The sequence below is a fragment of the Haemaphysalis longicornis genome, unplaced genomic scaffold (assembly GCF_048455015.1).
Source record: "Haemaphysalis longicornis isolate Haplotype H1 unplaced genomic scaffold, Haemaphysalis longicornis Haplotype H1 scaffold_2, whole genome shotgun sequence".
Taxonomy (NCBI): Eukaryota; Metazoa; Arthropoda; class Arachnida; order Ixodida; family Ixodidae; genus Haemaphysalis; species Haemaphysalis longicornis.
Genome location: NW_027526295.1, coordinates 125,855,766 through 125,874,751, shown reverse-complemented (window position 1 = coordinate 125,874,751; position 18,986 = coordinate 125,855,766). Strand labels below are relative to the sequence as shown.

The 18,986-nt window shown below is 45.9% G+C and overlaps 1 protein-coding gene across 1 annotated transcript in view; it reads left to right on the top strand.

Annotated features, from left to right (window-relative positions):
* Nucleotides 1-17,316, top strand: part of LOC144167369 (uncharacterized) — a 57,359-nt gene extending 40,043 nt beyond the window's left edge. The window contains exons 4-5 of the mRNA XM_077696654.1: nt 6,878-6,967; nt 16,937-17,316. Coding sequence (XP_077552780.1) covers nt 6,878-6,967; nt 16,937-17,169 — 323 coding nt within the window. The 3' untranslated portion in view covers nt 17,170-17,316. The remainder of the gene's footprint in view (nt 1-6,877; nt 6,968-16,936) is intronic.
* The last annotated feature ends 1,670 nt before the right edge of the window (nt 17,317-18,986 follow it).

The following is an 18,986-nucleotide window of genomic DNA, read 5'->3' as shown; positions in this document are numbered from 1 at the left end:
TTCAGACTTCCTAGCCCCCTCCGTTGCGCCTACCACCTGTCCATAAGCAACGCTAGACATATCGAGCGTCGTCAGCATCAGTAAATTTAATTTAGCTTCCGCGAACCACCCCGTGAGACTTAAGCGGAAGCGGGAAATCCAGCCGTAACACGTTTCAGCACCGAACCTTAGTCGCGCAAAGAAATGGCCAGCAAAAATGAACTTACCGAATTTTCTTTGTCCCGGCACTGCAAAACACCGCCGTTCGTCGATCGTTTTGAGCAGCATTTCAGCTTATCCTTAACCTCACGTGTTTCTAAAGTGGCAAACAGGCTTTATCCGCAAAGCGCGAACACATGTCACCACACAAGACTGAAAATGTGCCTTCCCAAATATACCACTAGCAAGCCATTATTTTGTCTTCACTATTCATTATCTTTGATTTAGCGTATTCGGTTAATATTTTTGTGTCCTCGTTCATTTGTCCATGAGTGCACATGTATATACAGCACACTGTTCGGTGGCTGGGCGCGTGTCCACGCATGACCTTCAGAATTCCGGTGATTGGGCACGGGCGGGGCTAGACCTGCGACAGACGCCAGCCGTTCACCTTTCGAAGAGCTGGAGCGTGCAGATTCATAAGCGGAGCGGATGACATAGGTTTTCAAAACAACTTTTGAACAACGGCTGCGGACAAAACACGAGTACTCTAGTAATGGACAACAGCCATTTATCTTGTGTTCCCCTGCAAGCGGAAACAAAGCGGTCGCCTGGTGGCCGTGCCCAAGCTGATCATCTTTTGTAAACCCGCTTTCAAGCAACAAGGGAGTACTCTGCGGCGGGAAACCTGCCGCCTGTCTTTTGATTGGACGTTGCTGGAGCAAGTGCCATTCATCGCCGGTGGTTGATCCGCCAGATAACTTCTGAGTAACTTTCGCTGAGGGGAAACCGTGTTGACAGTTAATGAGCGAAAGCTGACCAACTTAAGAACATTGACTGCCGAAAACGTGCGCAGAGGATGGTGGCCGTATTCTAACCGTTTATGTGATGTTCAACGCTGGCCAATTTGTTGCCGATGGCCGAGCATTCCAGAAAACAGCCGTAGGTTGGCCGGACAAGAATCGGACTTGCTGTGCTGCCTGGGTAGCAAGTGGATCTCATCAAGGGAAGAAACAAACATTTAAAATCATTAACAATTTAATAATTCAGGAAATACCGCGCCGTAGCCTCTTCACAATTCCGGTGCCCTTTAGGTAGCAATAGCAGGAATCAAGAAGGTTCGTTCTATCCACAAAAGATAGCTTTCCGGGTGCAAAATGTTTTAGCACATGCTCGCTGCGATAGAAAAGTGTTGGTAGTGCATGATCGCTTGCTTACAGAATCTCTCATTACAAAATTATTTCCCCTAATTATTTGTGTAATGAAATATTTCTTGTTTTTATAGGTCGCAATATGAAATCAACATGGTACACGTGGTAGCTCAGGTTCGAAGCAGTAAATTTTAGTCACCTGACCAGTTGTGGGTATGTGCATCTCCCAGCATGCCTGCCCTCCCACTGGACAGTCCGCCCGCAATTCCTTCGGTTGGTCTGCCTGTCAGTTCATGTGTCTATCATCGTTTATGTGTCTGTGTATGTGCTTCAAAAAAGTTGTACATTAGGGCTTGCCTTTTATTTCAGCTCTATTTGAAATTTTCTCTCGTAATGCGAATAAGTACTTAGCGCATACCCATTCACTGAACTGTGCTAGGTGACATAATTTATTTACAATATAAGTCAGTCCGTTTAAAAGCCAATACAACAGCCCTAGCCATACCACGAGCTGCCCACTCCTTCGCCGTCGTCAGTGGCGGGTAAATGTGGCGCTACGCGACGTTTGGTTCTCCTCTTTCATCCCCTGACACAGCCCCACACTGAACGCGACCATCTCGTGCCTGTCGAATAGAGTCACGACTGCGATAAAATTGGCCGATGCGACGACCACAAACCGTGGGTGAGGGCATGCTTCCACGGATGATGGTTATGTCATTTGTGATGCCGAGTCTCGCAAACAGGTTCGTAAAGACAGCTACGAAGCGTCTCAGGTATTCGGAATCAGGTCAAAGGACAGGGTCCGGGCACGGCTTCTGCTGTTTGTCTCGACTCGCGTCGTCTGGTCCCGGGTGGGCTCCATAACCTGGTGAGGGGCTGAAGACACGGGGCGGTGGAGATGGTCGAGTTGTGGTCGTCGCGGTGCTCGAGATGCTGCATACCGCTCACGTACGTCCGAAATCTATGTTTGGAAGCGTAGACGATCTATTTACAAGCGGCGACAACAGTCCCAGCCACTTCGCGAACTGCTCATTCCTTCGTCGTCGTCTGTGCTGGACCAACGTGGTGCTATCTGGGACTTCGTTCTTTTTTTTTCTTGTGATTATGCACGCCTAACATGGTATGTACACAGCATAGAAGCCACGAAAAAAGCTCATTGCTTACTAATCATCATCATTACTAATGCCATATGCCTCATCCTTATTGATTATTTACGAGCTAAAGGGGATTTGTAATGGTGGGTAAGTAACAAAGGCAAAGAAGATCATTGATTCGTAAGGCCGACAAGTAATTGTGTGCCTGTACTTCTGCAACTGCATATTAGTTCATGAGGGCGACTTTGTAAATACAATTATTTGTGAATTAGAAACTGCCCGCGTGGATCAGTGAATAGGGCTTTGTGCTTCTCAGCACACGAACAAGGCTTCGCCCGCAAACGTGGCGGCTGTTCTTCGGACGGACACGGAGAAAAAAAACGGCTGCGAGAAAACATTTTGGTGCTCTTCTAAGTTACCGTGGTGGTCGAAATGATTATAGAGCCTTCCACTACGACGCGCCTCATAGCACAAGTGTAGCTTCGGAATGTAATGCTCCAAAATTTCTCTGGGATTTTATAAACGCAAACGATCGTCAACAGAGTCGGATCTGGAAGCATTTATGTAGTATTCTGCTTAAACATGCAATATCAGGAGTGGTATTTGGCCTGCCACAAACCTGAACCACAGGTTTTTTTACTCGGCACGGCTACCTACACACGGATTATCTCTAGTCTTTCACGAGCGCTAACACAAAGAAGAGAGCTACGGTAACGTCATGATAACAAGGCCGATAAGAACAATCAGTTTTAGAGGCGCAGACAAAAATATGTTATTTCTTGATATTTTAGCCTACCGATCAAATTGGACACAATAAAAAAAGCTCGAAGAAACCTATGCATTATTCAAGGCCGTCTTTCTTTACACCGTGTCTCAGTGTCAATCCCATAGATCGTTGGTACGGCATAAGGCAGGCACTGGGTGGCCTTAGGTGATGGAAGCTCGAGAAATAGCCACTCCTTTATCGATGCCCTCGCGTGCTCTACAGACAACTTTATTAGGAAACGTTCTGCGCTCACCCCGGCATCTGTCCGGTGCATTCTTCCTATTTACAACATACCACCGGAAGCAGAGACCGGCATTTAGGTTTAACGGCAGGGAAGCGCCCTCGGGCATTCAACAGTTCTCACTAATATAAATGTGAATATAGCCGAGGAAGCATTCGAAGAACAATTTAAGCAGTGGAACTGTCAAATAAATTTTACACTACAGACGCGACGGCCGGCAGATTCACGACACCGCAGATGCACGACCGGCGATAGAGACCTTTTATTCATACCATCATTTATATAAGGAATGTAATCTAAATGCAGCCCCATCAACATGACGGGGCCAGCATGTTCGATGGATTCGTAACCCTACAATGTTTTGAATATGCAGCCCTCAATGTTGCGCATAGGGTTTTAGCATTTTATTGTGGTTGAAGCACGTATTATTGCTGTGATTTTGTGTTCATTGTACGAAGCCGGTAAAAAATAAAAATCGTCAATAGGACAGTGGCAGCCCATCAGACTGCTTTTGGGGAGGACCGGGTTTATTTCTCTTTGGATGACCCAATTTTTGTAAGGTGGCGCCATTTTTTTTACTGGAGACCAAAGTGGTAGAACAACTGTTTTGTGGCAGAACGGGTCTTTCGCCTTAACAGTAATCTGCCGCGAAAACTTTCAATTGCTATATTTCAAGCACCGCGTTGTGACGTTGAGAAAACAAGAGATCACGAAAAGTTGCGCAAGCCAGAGATGGTGAGCCCGGCATCGCCCTCGAAGAAAGGGAAAGAATAGTGCGGTAGGAGGGTCGGAAGAGTCGAGCGACCACCGGAAAATGCTGTCCAGAGAGTATAGTTTCTTACTGCATACACTAGAGAGGAATCGTGCGCTTCACATCAAGACCGTCGTTGACTTAATGGTCCCCCACCGTGTTTCATGACCGTCTTAACTTTGTCATTGGCTTGGATTGGAACATTTAAGTTACTGTAAAGTCATATACAATGCCACAAAAACGCAAAGACTGCGTATTTGTATAGGTATTGATGAAAAAACGGCATTTTATACTAAGAAAATTAAATGTAAGGCATATTTCTTTTACTGAGATTCTGCCAGAACTGTTGTCCCTACAATTCTGCAAAACGAGCTGATAGTTGAAAAATGTAAAATTTTGGAAAACTCCGATTTTGCCAATATTTCGAATAAGAAATTCTTTGAAAACTTAAATAATGCTTTAGGCGTGTACCCATAAAACCACCTTCGCGGTGAACTGGAACACAGACCGTCTGCTACAACTTTTCAAGCGGCCAATTACTCGCTCTGGCAAGGGTCTGGGCGCTGCTAACATGTGTACTGCTAGTACCAGAAATAAATGTTAAGCGAACTCTCCTTACCTCAAACATACGTATCTACATTGTGGGTTTCTATTTGCGAAAATATGTTTCCACTTAACTAAATATAATGAAGCACAGCTGTGTTAGCATGAACTAATGGAGACACCTTCCAGTTTCCAAACGAGACGAGAGAGGCAAAGCACGCCTCGGCCGTTTCGGCTGCCTAGTAGAGGTAGCAATGCATAGTAAAGAAAGCCAACCTAAGAAGACACTTAAAATTCTGACAGACATGCCAAGCCAGCAGTTGTTCCCTTCACATTAACCCCAAGGCCGATACGGTTGCCGAGGTGCACTTTCGTCCCTAGTATACTTACTAAGAAACTCTATGGTCTAGAGGGTAGGTCAAGTGGTAAGGATTGGGGCCGCCACGTTGAACGGGTAAGTTCAACAGCACCTCAACAAGGGGCTGCTGGCCATGGCAAGCGAACAGGATCAGCTTGCGGGGCTCTGCCCAGAGGCGGCTGAAGTGGTGACGACATGGCAGCAACCTTAAACGTGCAGACCAATCTGGAGCTCACCTGTAGATCAACAGGAGGAGCCTGCAGATAGCAAGTGAACGGAAGGAGCCTCGGAAGTTATGTCCGGTGGGCTGGTCAGATAGCGAGGGGCACGGAGGCAATGTTCAGCAGGAAGCTCAACAGTCGGTGACTGGAAATTCAAGCTTAGCTTTATCGTTCCCATTTTTATGGAGTCGAAAACATACGTCTAAATTACTAATTGTGCTAGCATGCTTCCAACAAAACAAATCGAACGGCCATGAAGTCATTGTACTGGCGAGTGTTTGGGACTCTACTGGAGACACGAGTTTGCGGCTTTTTTTGGGGGGGTCAAAATAAAATGTGAAGTGGGTTCCCGTTTAGAACAAGTCGGCAATCAACCGCCAAAGGCACTTGCTTCAAACGAGACATACCACACGGGAGGGACAATTTTGAGGAATAATCAACCAAGCCCAGCTATCAAAACTAACCCTCGCTTTTATGCAGTGCAATTAAACCGTACCAATGCAAAACGTCTCATTTCTGATCCTCTAGTATGGCCGAAAAATATTTTATGTAGTTTAACTGACATGCAATACAGCACCAAGGTATGACAGTAAGCTATTGTTATGGCTACTGCGGACAAAATTAAGCTACATGCAAGCTGAGGTTGCCGTCTAAGGAAAACGCTTGCTATAAGAACAGCGTAATCTGGCGCACACACCTTATCTATGTGTGCAGGAAAACGCCAGTGATCAATCAAGCACTTATTGCAAGGCATGAATCGTAACTACAGTCGAGTCCACTTATAACAATATTGAGGTGCCATGAAAATATCATTGTTATAACCGATTATTGTTATAAGCGGATTATGCCTAAAATAACAAAGAAAACGTGACAAACAAGAGCATTTAATGAGGGGAACATGATAAACAAGAGCACTTAATGAGGGGGAAGTTGCGTAAAGTTTTCACTTTTTAGCAGGTAGAAAACCGTAAGCAGTCAGCTTCGACTGCTTACTGGCCATCTTATTGACATCTTTTTGCAAAGCGTCCAACTGCTCCGCGTGGCCGAGCGGAAGGTTTTTAGCAAACACAAAATCGCGCAGGGAGTCGATCATTTGCAACGCTTCCTGATGCGACACAACCTGCATGGGTTTCGGTTCCTCCTCGTCGTCACTGCTGTCGTCTTCCGCGCCGGTGACCGCAGCGACGATCGGCTCATCGGTGAGGTCCTCATTTGTTGCTACTGCGTCGTCGGCGTGCAAGAACTGCTCAAGTCCCGACGCGTCTCCATCACCACCGTTCACCGACGACCAAAGTTCGGTCATTTCTGTTTCGGCAGGAGCGTTTTTGCAGCGTTTTTGCATTTTTGTTTCGTTCAGGGTTGGTTCCAGTGCCCACATTTACTTGTTATAACCGATATTGCATCATGTTGTTATAAGCGGTTTATTTTGCCATAGAATACAATGAAAATCTGACGGTGCCGCGGATGTCCATTGTTATATCCGATATATTGTTAAAACCGGTATTGTTATAAGTGGACTCGACTGTATAGCTCCTATGACAAACCCCTCAAACCTGAAATCGCGGTGCCGGCATCGCGACATTACTTGTAATCAGGGTGTTTTCTCCCACGCAGATGGCCTCCTGTTTCAGCGGCAGGTTATTTTCCAGAGCAGCGAGGAAAACTGTTGGGTAACGCGGGATCTTAACCGAACTAATAGCAAAGGTAAGCACTTGTTCTACGCGGCAGTTATGCACACATTTGCATGCTGTCAATATAAACCAGGTTGAACCTTTAAACTCGGCAATAAATTTGTGGGAGGACGGAGTTTGTAGCTCGTTATTTTTGGTGTAGCTGTTCAGTGAACACTGCGAATGCATACTCAATTCAGTGAAATGAAGGCTGAATCACAGCGTGGATGAACATGTGGTTGCAACAGAAGTCGTGGGGCTGTATTTTGATGAACCCCGCCCCTACAATAGGGCTGTAAGAACGGGCGAAACATGCCTCGACATCTAAGAGAGCAAAGTAGACTACTGACAGCGGAGCGCCTGCCGAGGCGGAGCTACAATCCGGCAGACTGTGGACGCCACCTTCTCCCCTTTGCTTGGTCCCATAAAAGTCCACGGTTCACTTCTCAAGGTTCAAAGTGAATCCCGTGTGCCATGTACTTCCTCTCACTCTACCCTCCACTCTCGTTGCACCTGCTCTACGCTTTCTGCAACGTACTACATTTTTTTGGCAACTTCAGTTGCCTGCAGCCTTCCCCAAGCAAAAAGCGTTGTGAAGTTTCTTTCCTAAAGCATTGCTCTCATGTTCTCACCAAAGGTTCTCTGGCGCATGTTTTAACGCGTTATAGTCTTTGGCCTCAATTTTGTTTGTTATACGTGGCTGTTAGCCGCCCGGTATCACGCGGGTTCATCTTCCCTGGAAATACGTCATTGCTCTCAACCGAATATACGACAGTGGCACGCGGATGCCGTCTCACCTGAATTTAAAATACGAAAATCAACAACCGAAATGTAGAAAGGAGGATAATCATAGTACGGTCGAGACAAAAAAAAAGATGCGTGAATCCATCATTGAAATTCGTTTTTCGCTCTGTCGGTAATAAAATTCTCGACAAACCGTCGTCAACCGTGCCTGCAACTGCTGCTATGAGTTATAATCTCAACTCCGCGATTTTTTTTAGATGCGACTGCAGCTCATTCACTCGCCCTGTCCCTCCATACGGCGTTGTTGTCCGTCCACACCCTTCCTCCTACACTATAATACAAAATAATAGTTAGCGGCGCCCGGTTTCGATTCCACGACCTTGTGGGCGGAACGCGAGGTACATGTGCTTTTCCCACTGCGCCACAAAACCGAGACAGAATCAAATGATGTGAACGCGCCTTATATCCTCGACTCATTCAAACTACGTCAAGAAGCTACTGATACAACGCATGATGGGGCAATATTAACACTTGCAATGAAAGAAAAGAAGCTCCCACTTACAGCAACAATGATGGAGTAAAGGTCGTTGCGACAGAGAAGCCCCAAGCATACCACTTAGAGAGATTGACCAAGATTGGCCAATAAAACATAATAATAATCATAATACAGAATAATCACACGCGTTCCCGACACGTTTAATGTGATTTCAGAATCAATCCAACGGAAACACCAAGTAAACCCCACGATGCGTCGCATCTACACAGGGTTCCCCTCGCGGGGAGGCGGGCGCAATTTTTATAATTCGTGAATTCGCCGGAAGGTTTGCCTAATTCGAATTCATTTCTTTGAAGCGACTCCGGCTAGTAAAGAACCTTTTCGTGCTTCCCTCACTTCCACGTTTTATGCCGCTTACTGGGACCAGTTCTCAAGTTGGCGTTTTTCTTTTTACTGACGATGCACAATTCTTGGCCGGCATTGAAAAGGTAGAGGAAATGCAACAGACATAATGCGGCAATCCTGTATTTGCTATTTAATAACAATATCGCTGTGTGATTGGCAGAGAAGACGTGACGTAATACAAACAGTTGGCGGAAACGTATTCATCAAAAATTTGCAACTTCAGCCTGCAGAAAGTCACATTGTTTGACGTAACAGCTTGCCAATGCGGATGAAATTGCCGTAAAGGAGGGCAACACAGAACACCTACCTTCGTCACCGTAAACTCCCCGTGAATCAATTGCAACCGGCGCAGTTTTGCGTGACGCAAAACTGCGTCATGCAATCGGAGCTTTGAGGTTCAGGTTCATATATATTTGTATTCCCCATAATTAAAACCCTTGGAAGGTAAATTCCATAACAGCCGTGTAAATTTCCAAGCCCATTTGTAGAACACTGTTGTTCGAAGTCAGGAAAAAAGTTTGAACCGGGAGTTTCATGCAGGCTTTTATGTTGTTCACAACAGCCATAACAAAACAACGTAATTACAGGCTGAGATTCATTCTTGAAAAAAAAAAGCAAGAGATGAGGTCAAGATAGCGTTTAGAATAAGAAAACCTTTCTTGAAACACATCAATGTGGTTAAAGATATATTTACGAATGGAAAACCTTCCCTGAAAGAGGTTTATGAGACAGCCTCAGAAGTCCCTCTGCTGTCAAGGTAATATCGCCCGCCCAGTTTCCTAGCAGATGTCGTGAGAGCATGATTTAAATCAGTTTGGAAAGCCTCTCAGTGTAGACGCTGCCATGGCTTTTATAGATTAATTGACGGCAGCATGTAAAGTGTGGAAGTGGTGACAAAATCATGTTGCATAGCTGGCTACTTCGTCTGACCTCTTCTGATTTCTTCACCCGGGCTATAAAGCTGCACGTGAGCTTGCATAGCCCGATTATGTCAATTTTAGGCTATGGCCAGGTTTCTCTTGTACATGTGCTTGAGGAGCCCATAAATTGGTTGTGATGGATCCCCAGCCTGCTGCAAAGCTTTGCACGACTGGCAGGGGACCTAAAGACAATAATAAATTTGACCATAAAGCAGGAACTAGGTACTAGCACACACGTTTTATTTGAAGTTTAATTAATGTAAGAACAAACCAGTACGCCGAATTGAAATCTACGATCAGTATCTATAGATTCTATGTCGCCTGCTGCATTCAAAAAATAACCCAAAATAAAAATGATGTTTATGAAATATTGTCGAAACAACCCGTAGCTTTTCCATACATACACGGGCAACATAATCATCCAAGAATGCCACAGGTGCAATCTCGAGGTCTGCTTCTTCAGAGAAGCTATTCATGAGCTCGATCTCGCTGGTAAGTTCCACCGCAGAAAATACAACCGGCGCTGGCGGCGGATAGGTTTGAACAGTCTGAACGGCCAGCCTGATGGGTGCGTTCATTTCAGAAGAAGCGGGTGCATTACCACTTTTTCCCGCTTGAAGAATTCCAACCCGGAAAAAAAAACTTTCCTTGTTTGATAACTTTATTATGGCTGAGGTTTTCAGCAGTACAGTTAGCAGTTTCTCCACAGTGTGAACTGCCGTCCGGGCGTCCACTTTGTCATTGGCGCCATTAAACTGCCTAAGGCAACTTAACAGTGACTCCACAGGGTCGCTGTTTAAGCCAGCGGAGTGCCGGAGTGCCCAGACAATTTACGACTATCCAAACATGCGGAAAGCACCGATTTTTCGTTAGTATTGAATGCAACATCTCGATAACATGATATGAATATTCTCTTACCCGAGTACGCTCCATAAAGAAAGCGTTGATGCCCCGTGGCACTTCTTTTGTGTAATCTCACTCAACGCCCTGAACCAAACGTCCGGGTTTGACGCATACATTTTATTCAACTTCAAAAGAACGAAGACATGCGTTTCGAACGAACACACCTTCAATACATGCTTTGCAAGTCTGAACCGCGATTGACAGTCGATCGGTTACCTCCTCCTGCCCGTCGTAAATTCGGCATGCACGCACCTCTCGCGGTTTGCGGTGATGAACAGCAAGTTGCTTAACCCTGGCTGGCACTCTGAGAAGGCATTTAGCCAGGAACACTGCACTGTACATACATGATGCGAGGTTGAGTCGCCCGTCGCTCGAGAAAATGATCCCGAGCATGGGAAGCAATGTCCACCTGAAGAAGCACAACATCGCATTTATTCGCGAGGCGAGCACGCCCACAACACACACGCAGCTTCGGTAGCTGGCCTGCTACAACGCTTCGTTCGGACACTCAGCGGTGTCACGACGATACAAAGCTGCGCTAGGGCAACGTGCCAACCACGCGACGTATTTAAGAACACAGGAGGAAAGAACTTGGTCCATCGGAACCAAATTAGTGTCCACAGAAGAGCGGAACCATGGTGGTTGTCGCGCTACTTGCCGCCATATTGTAAACGCAAGCACCCCCACTTACGGACGCTATTTTGCTGAAATAGCGTCCGCTTGTCTTCCGTCCGCTAAACGGAGAACCGGCTTAGCGTACGGCGCATGCGCAGCGTAAACCACGAAAAAAATAGCGTTCGCTAACTTTTTGCGTATGCCTGCGTACGTTATTCTAAAACTCTCTGATATCTGAGTAGCCCTGCAAACTTTCATCTTTTCTAAGTCGTGTGGCTCCACGTGAGCACGAGTGAAGAATATTTCTGGCTTGACCAGCAGCTGTGACTACATCAAATAGATTCTTAAGGTAGAAGCCGCCTCGAATCTCCATCTCCCTCCATCATCTCTTGCTCAAGGAAGTTGCTACGCAGACTTTTTATCAGGCAATTGGGATCAAATGAAAGAAAAAGTGGGTCACCCTTCTGTAAAGGGTGAGGCAAAGCATCAACAAGAGTGCTATCTCCCGAAAGACTTTTGAAAAGGGCAGTATTTGCTTGGTGATTGTCATTTACGACTCTCGTCATCAGAAATCCCACGTCTATGACAGCTTTCAGAACTTCTGTCGTGATAGAAAACAGCTCGTCGTTCTTGAAGCATCGCGTGAAAAAATAGCCAACGGGTATCACATAGCTCGTTGGCAATCCCCGTAAAACAAAGCAGAACTGGCGGTTTGCCACTTCAGGTGTCGTGCTTGACTCTCTCCGGTGCCCATGTCAACAAAGCCAAATATTTTGTCCGCTTGTCGCTCATGTATCACCTTCTTTGCGATAGCAATTTCAACAGTAATGAGCGAGCAATCATCTTCTTCCGCAACAAAGAGTTTCTTGCGCCCCACACGAATGCGCTTCTTTATCAAGGAGGTCATGCCAACTTCATCGGTCGAGTGTCCCACATACTTTTGAAGTGTGCAACACGACATGGCAACTTCAAAAGACCTCTAGCGCGCAAGTGTTCGTACCCCTTTCGCGAGCATGCTTTCCAAAGGACACAATCTCGCAGTATTTCTTGTCAGTAGGAGGGCTTTTGCTTTTTAGAATTAGCCAGATGGTTGCTAACAAACCGAGCAGATTTGTCGCCCTCTTTTGCAGTTTCCGAAACCTGTACGAAAGCTTGAATCGCCTCATCGTTTTCATACGATTGAAGGCGGTCTTTCAGTTTGTCGAGTTCGCTTTGCAATCTTTGCAGGTCATTTATTAGCGAGAATTTTTTTTTTCATTCGGGCCTCTGTTTTTTCGTGTCTTCTATGATGCGCACGATGTCCACGGTGGTGTGGCACCCCACATCAGCAGAAAGCGTACCTTCTGCGCGCGCTTTTACGGGAAAGTCAGGAGCGAGCTCTTCTACATCATTGTGATCAGGCAACGAACCTTCGCCGGGATTCTCTCTTGGGCATCTGCTTGCATCAACATCATCGTTACATTTACGACGTTGGCTGGGGTTCACAGTTCCTTTCGGCATGTACTCTGGGTACTTTGAAAACACGGTGGGTACGGTGGTCGGAAGTAAAATCCTTGTCTACGCGTTTGTCCTGTAGTCGGTTTCTAAATAATATGTAGAGCATACCAGCGACCTGTCTCTTTGTTTCCATTTGCTTCCTTTCCCTGCTGGTCCTTCGCGAGAAAGATTCTTCAGCCATTCCTCACGACGTTCCGAGTTGCTAGCAAAGTCGTGGTACCGCACTCCGTGGTCTTTTTTAGCGTTCGAGTCGCAGAGCGGCCCACAGCAGCTGCGCGGCATCGCGCCGCTTGCGCAATACTTACTGTCACTAAAACGCACACAGAGAAATGCCTCACCAATGACAACAATCACGTTTCACACCGGAACCACATGCGTTTGAGGAGCTGTGCGAACCAACGCAAACGACGTGCTTGCTGTCGCGCAGCCGTTCCAACCACTGCGCGGCCGGCTCTCCGACTCGTCCCCGGATGGTGGGGCCCTCGTAGAAAACAATGGACGCAATTGTCAACTCCGGCGAGACACGTTCGCCCATTGGCAGCGGCGCGACACGGCAGGCCGCACCTTGCTTGCGCTCGATCGAGGGGCGATGGTCATTCCCAGAGTTGGCGATTCTTCAGCCTGGAGACCTTCTTGTGCGCGTGAATGATTTTGTTTCTAGGCATGCCAAAACAAGACATTCTCCACATTTTTCAGGGATGGGAGTACGGCAGTCTGTCTCACGCGCAGCTTGGTATGTGAGTTCGCGTGCTTCTTGGTCGGTTGCATCAAGGCCTTCCAGACCCTCGCATCCGAGAGTTAATGTAAACGAAACTTCCCCAATTGTGGTACGGAGAATCATTCCGGATCGCTTACGTATTGAGTCTGTAATTTTTTAATGCTGTAATAAGACTTCCTATTAATGTTCCTTCTTCTAGTTTATAGTTTCGCTTTTTGAGTTGCCAAAAGGATGGCTCCAATTTCCGCTTCGTATGTTGCTGTGTGAGGGAGGATCATGCTGTCACAAATATTGCCAGGGTAGTCCACTGCGACGATTGTTGCCTCAGTACTTTTGTGCATTTCGGCGTAGGTGTATACTGTGTTGGCATGTTTTTGGTAGCTTATTAAAAGAAATTTTATCCTGTGTTCGGTCTTCACTGGTATTGTTTGAATTCAGGGATTTCGGTAGGGAAGAGCTTTTATGACACGTCCCTGGATTGCAGACATGCCCATCATGGCGTACAGTTTTTTTATCCCGAAAAGGAGGCGATCTTGCATTCGGTATCCCGCCCCGATTTAGTAGAGATTTTTAGCATATCGGCTGGCGTTCGCACCGCTAGGGTTGGCAGGTACAAGGACCCAACTGCGCATGCGCGCGGGTACGAAGACGAGGGCCACACCACCAGAACCAATGCGCAGACACGGCGTGGCGGGAACTGAACCAATGGGCACACGCCCAGGTAGGTCCCGGTAACCACCGCCGGTAGCCTAACGTACGATAGCCGCTATGCTAAAACTCTCAATTAAACCGATAGCGTCATTACGCTTATTCTTCGAGTTCCCAGTGCCTGTTAGCTCTATGCTATCAGCTGTGTTGATAGCAGACAAGCGCAATGTCTGCCTGTCAAAACTACGCCCTGTCTGAAGTAGCTAAAATCTGAAAACGCAACTACCACATCAGCCCACGCTAGCCAAGTTGCACCTTCACGAGCCTCCTCGCTACTCTACTCCCTATTTCGCTGCACATGACCATACAAAGAAGCTTTTATTCTCATGATGAACCACACGGCGACGCATAAAAGTCCATTACAATGAGGTGACCTAAAAGACAAAAAGGCCCTACATTAACTTTTTACGCTTTCTTTGAAACATAATTTTGATTTCGAGCAGTCCAAAAGACAGAACGACAAGAAAATAAGCTAAAAGCCACGATTGTAGCAGTCTGAGATAAACCCCGCTGTTGTCATGCGCTGAAACAAACGGCGGCCGCTGTACAGAGTGAATAAAAAACGCGTTTGGTATTACAGGAGTTTGATCGCAGGTCCATACTGCAGCAGCGCAGTGTTGTACCAACGGCGCTATATCCACACGTTGTCAGAGAAAACAAAAGTAGTCGTCCCTTTTGTTTGTTTCACATACGCAAGTGGGTAATAGGTAAGAAATCGGGAGCTTCGAGCGGCTAATGCGCTCACTTCAAGAAATCGAGAAAAGTATGAATTTAAAACGTTAAAGTGGCAGAATAGTGCCTACCGTGTGACATATGAACGTGATGGCGCGTAAGTATATAAGTGCACAGCTGCCGCGCCCAACCCTGATTCTAGGGACGATGTTTCGTGCACCAGTCTCCTAGCTGACGCAATTTCTAAGTAACACAAACAAATGAAGCCAGAAAAAGGCGGTATAGCCTAAACAAATGCCGGTCGAAGTAATTCGCGCCAAAAGACTCCACTTACGAAGTAGGAAGAGACGCAACGACCATGTAGCAGTAACGCAGTAGTTACTAAATGTCGCCCGGCTTTGGCATTCAAATCATGCAAGCAGACTCAAGTGCCTCGAGAAATTTTAGATCTACTCGGTATATGTATTTTTTCTTTCACGCAATTTCTCGACGGAATTCACACAATTTCTCGACTTCATTACCATTTTTTGAATACGTGCTGAATAGCCAGACCAAAATGAACTATCGTCCTCAACGGTGTGGCACCTTGATAACTATACTCATTTGCGATCCTACCGCCAACCGTCCACGTACCGTATTTACTCGCGTAATGATCGCACTTTTTTTTAAAAACGTTGATGCAAATTTAGGGGTGCTTTCATTAAGCGGGATAATTTTTTCGCGTAAACGTTTTGAGCACAGAAAATGCAAGCAAGTTGTGGGTCAATCTTTTTACGATAGGTCTTATGAACATAATTATACTAACAAATAAAAACAATAAAAATACGCACAGCGCCTCCAGCGCCTTTGCAATGTGACGAAAATGCAGTGTTTTCATGAATTGCAGAACGCGCCGGAACGAGTTTGGTGCGAGGTGGCAACAGTTAGACCAATAAATCGCTGCCACTGTCACAGTGCCGGACATCAGAGCAGATATGGCTGCCTACGCACCGACGGGAGCGCTTTTTTTTTTCTTTGTCTTCTGAGTACTATTGTATTTAGTGAGTTTCTTCCTCATTAATATTGAACGCATGCTTGTTGATATCGCTAATATCAGCAAGTCTCCCGCAATAACGTAGCCGTGTCCACCTTGAGAGGGAAGGAAAACAGGTACTCACGACCATTATCAGCTAGACGTGGCACACATACCACGTATTGCTGCGTCTAGTTCAGAGCACGGTCATGGCGCGGGAAATAAAAAAAATGAACTTTGACGACAAACTTCAGGGGTGCAATCATCACGCGAGTGCGATCATTACGCGAGAAAATATCGTAGGTAGACACTCCAATAAACTTCGGGTGAGCGCTTTTCCGAATAGCTAAGAGATAAAAAAAGTAACCTACAAGGAAGTCATTTCCGTAAACCCCTCCAAAAGGTTCAGCATAAGTACTGAGAAAGTACAGAATTCCGATATGGATTCTGAACTCCTCCGAGCAGCCCGATTTCATTTAACTGGCGCACAGTTTATATATTTTTTCCTAGTACGGGAACGGTAAAAAATGGCAGCATCTTCACTTCGTAGATGATCGCAAGGGTGCGGAGTACGGAGACTCAAAATAACATCCACGTTGCGCCCCGACCGTCATTCGATTTGAGCCGTGAGTTGCACTTTGATTATTCCCTAAATGAAACTGCAACTCATGGCTCAAATCAAAATTCGCTTGATTTTCGCTGGATGGTGGTCTTCGGCCTGATAGACGCGGACGGACATTTTGACGTCCTAAGGTACCCCGCACCGTTACAGGCGAGCGAGAAAGCCGTTTGACTCTCGGGTATTGACTCAGGGTCGTAGTCCAATGGGTAAGACGACTGACGGTAATTCTGTCTGGTATACCAGACACAGCCTCGAATCCTACCAGTGACTTGAGATTTTTGCCATTGTAATCGCTATGCGCACGGACGTGGACGGACATTGTGCGGTCCTAAGGTACTCCGCACCTAATGATGTACTCTTACTAACAATTCCGTTTTACTCATCTGCAAGCATGAAGTCGATGTAAGGTCGGGACATTTCTTTGTCAATGCTAATTACTAGTTGAAATGAGAGTATCGTACACCCGCATTCACCCTTTTGTGATGACATGCATGAGATCTTTATACAGAATAGGAGCAGGCATAAAGCGGTTACAAAGCTAATAATGTCCTTTTTTGAATGCCTTGGTGAATGCGAATTCAGGACGGGCGAGTTCATGCTCGCACACACTCTCATAAAAAATTAAAAAAAATTTAGGATGTATTTTAATGTTGCGGTATTTTTCTTACTCAATACATAATTCACTTTGCAGGACGGAGGGAGTGCGAATTATTAGTCAAATCAAGTGCCATAACTACGCGCATCCCGACAGAATGTGTGGCTAATTTCAAACGGAAGTGTGGTGACACAACTCCTGGCAGCTACATAACTGGATGCAAGTCCTTAGAAGATGACGAGCTCTCGTGTGGTCCAAGGCCTACAACCCCAAGACCAACGACACCGCCCGTAACGGTGACTCCTCCGAGTTGGTGTCCCAAGTTCTGAAACGCACCAAAACGTCAAACCTATTTCGAGGGTGCCGCCAAATGCTTCATGTCAATAATTGCAAAAAGGCAAGTACCGAAAGATACAAATAAACCAAATTAAAAATCGTGCGCATCATAGTGCACTGGTAAAATGCTTGAGCAGCACCACGACGTTTTTTTCCATAAAACTTTTGAAAATCACAAGTACAATCAATAAAACTCTTCAACCACAAAATTTCCTCGTTGAGTTTGATTGGAACCCGTCTTAAAAAACATGTTTCGGCACTTGTAATTCCCATCACATCAAATTAAAGATGTTTATAAAAAAACTTCTGCGTAATTGCACCCATGAGTGAACTGTTTCTTGGTCGCTAACTCTCATTTCGGAATGATATGATGTGAATACAATAGCAGGTTGATGTAGATTTGGCTTATTATAAATTGAACGATTCGTATTGTTCGCAACCAATATGGATGGGCCGAGAGTCGCTTGTTCCAATGCCAACGCCTCATCTACAATAAAGGAATTTATGCTGTACGGCAAGGTTGTAAGCTAAACTCACCGTTTCAAAGGTGTTCGTGCTAGACAAAACGTGTTCAGGTTTCGCCAAGATGGATCGAAACATTTTCTTTTTTGACCTTGTAATACTATCTTTTTACACCTGCAGCGCTGCATCGCGCAGTTTTACTGTGTTCACGCTGTAAAAGGAGGGATATTTTTTCTCGTGAATAAGAACCGGTTTGACGGCTCCAGCTGAGCTTTGTAATTCACTATGTTAATTCACACCGGTTCTGCACAGTGTACATTATCGTTTCTTTGTGACGGAATAACAAACCTAATTCTAAGCGTTGCCAAACTTTTCCTTGGCGTCCACCGCCTCTAAGCATTACTTTGCCAGTATTTAAAGAGCCTAAACAGATACCATCAGACCGACGGCCTCTCCCAGTTGTCCGCCTTGAACTCTAGGTATTCTGGCATCGGAAGTCCTCCCGTAGCCAGGAAAACTATTTCAATTCACTGTAGTAAGACACGCTTCCAGAAAAGTTGCCCCTAACAGAACTTAGCGCTTTTCCGGTCGCACTTAAATGTAAGAAAATTCCCAGTATTATAAAAAGCAACGTTCCCTTATTATTAGTCACTCGAAACGCTGTGTGTGAGCAACTTCCTCAGGCATTTCGTATTTAAGGAAGCGAGCGGTAGGCTTGTCCCGAGTGCTGAAGCTCATGCCGCACAGAAGCCATTTCATCTTTTATATCCTTCAAAAAGAGGTCAGTTATAAGCGGAAGGTTTGGAGTAGGATTAACCTATAATAGTGCCCGTTCAGCTTCGATACAACTTTTGCCTTGTTGTGATATATTTAGGGCAGAAGTACTGCGGCTTCCTTTCAGCCTCGCCTTTAATCCAACGCTGTGTCCTGCAGATCGCGCTCCCAACATTGATGAATTCATGCAAAGGTGATTCTGAAACACCGAATTATTTGTGAATAAACATCATTTCGGAAGGTTCATGCTCTTATCTGTACACACGCTAGTTAGAGTTAACGTCTTGTTGTAATGGGCTCTTTAGATCCCGTTACAACAAGAATTAACCCGGACGTCAGAATTGTAAAAAGCGGGTCGAAGCGTCTGCGCTGTTCCATTGGCGAATGCGCTCCTGTGCCTAGCCCCTTCGCCTCTGTCATGTAGTGGTAGCGTGATGAACGAGCGGTGAGCAAAGTGCTACTTTCGTGTTGAGGACAAAGGCACGAGAGCAATACTTATCAGCTTTACTGCACGGCGAGAGATGAACGGCTGCGATACAGTAACAGCCTGGAGCCGACTTTCAGAGCAGCGACA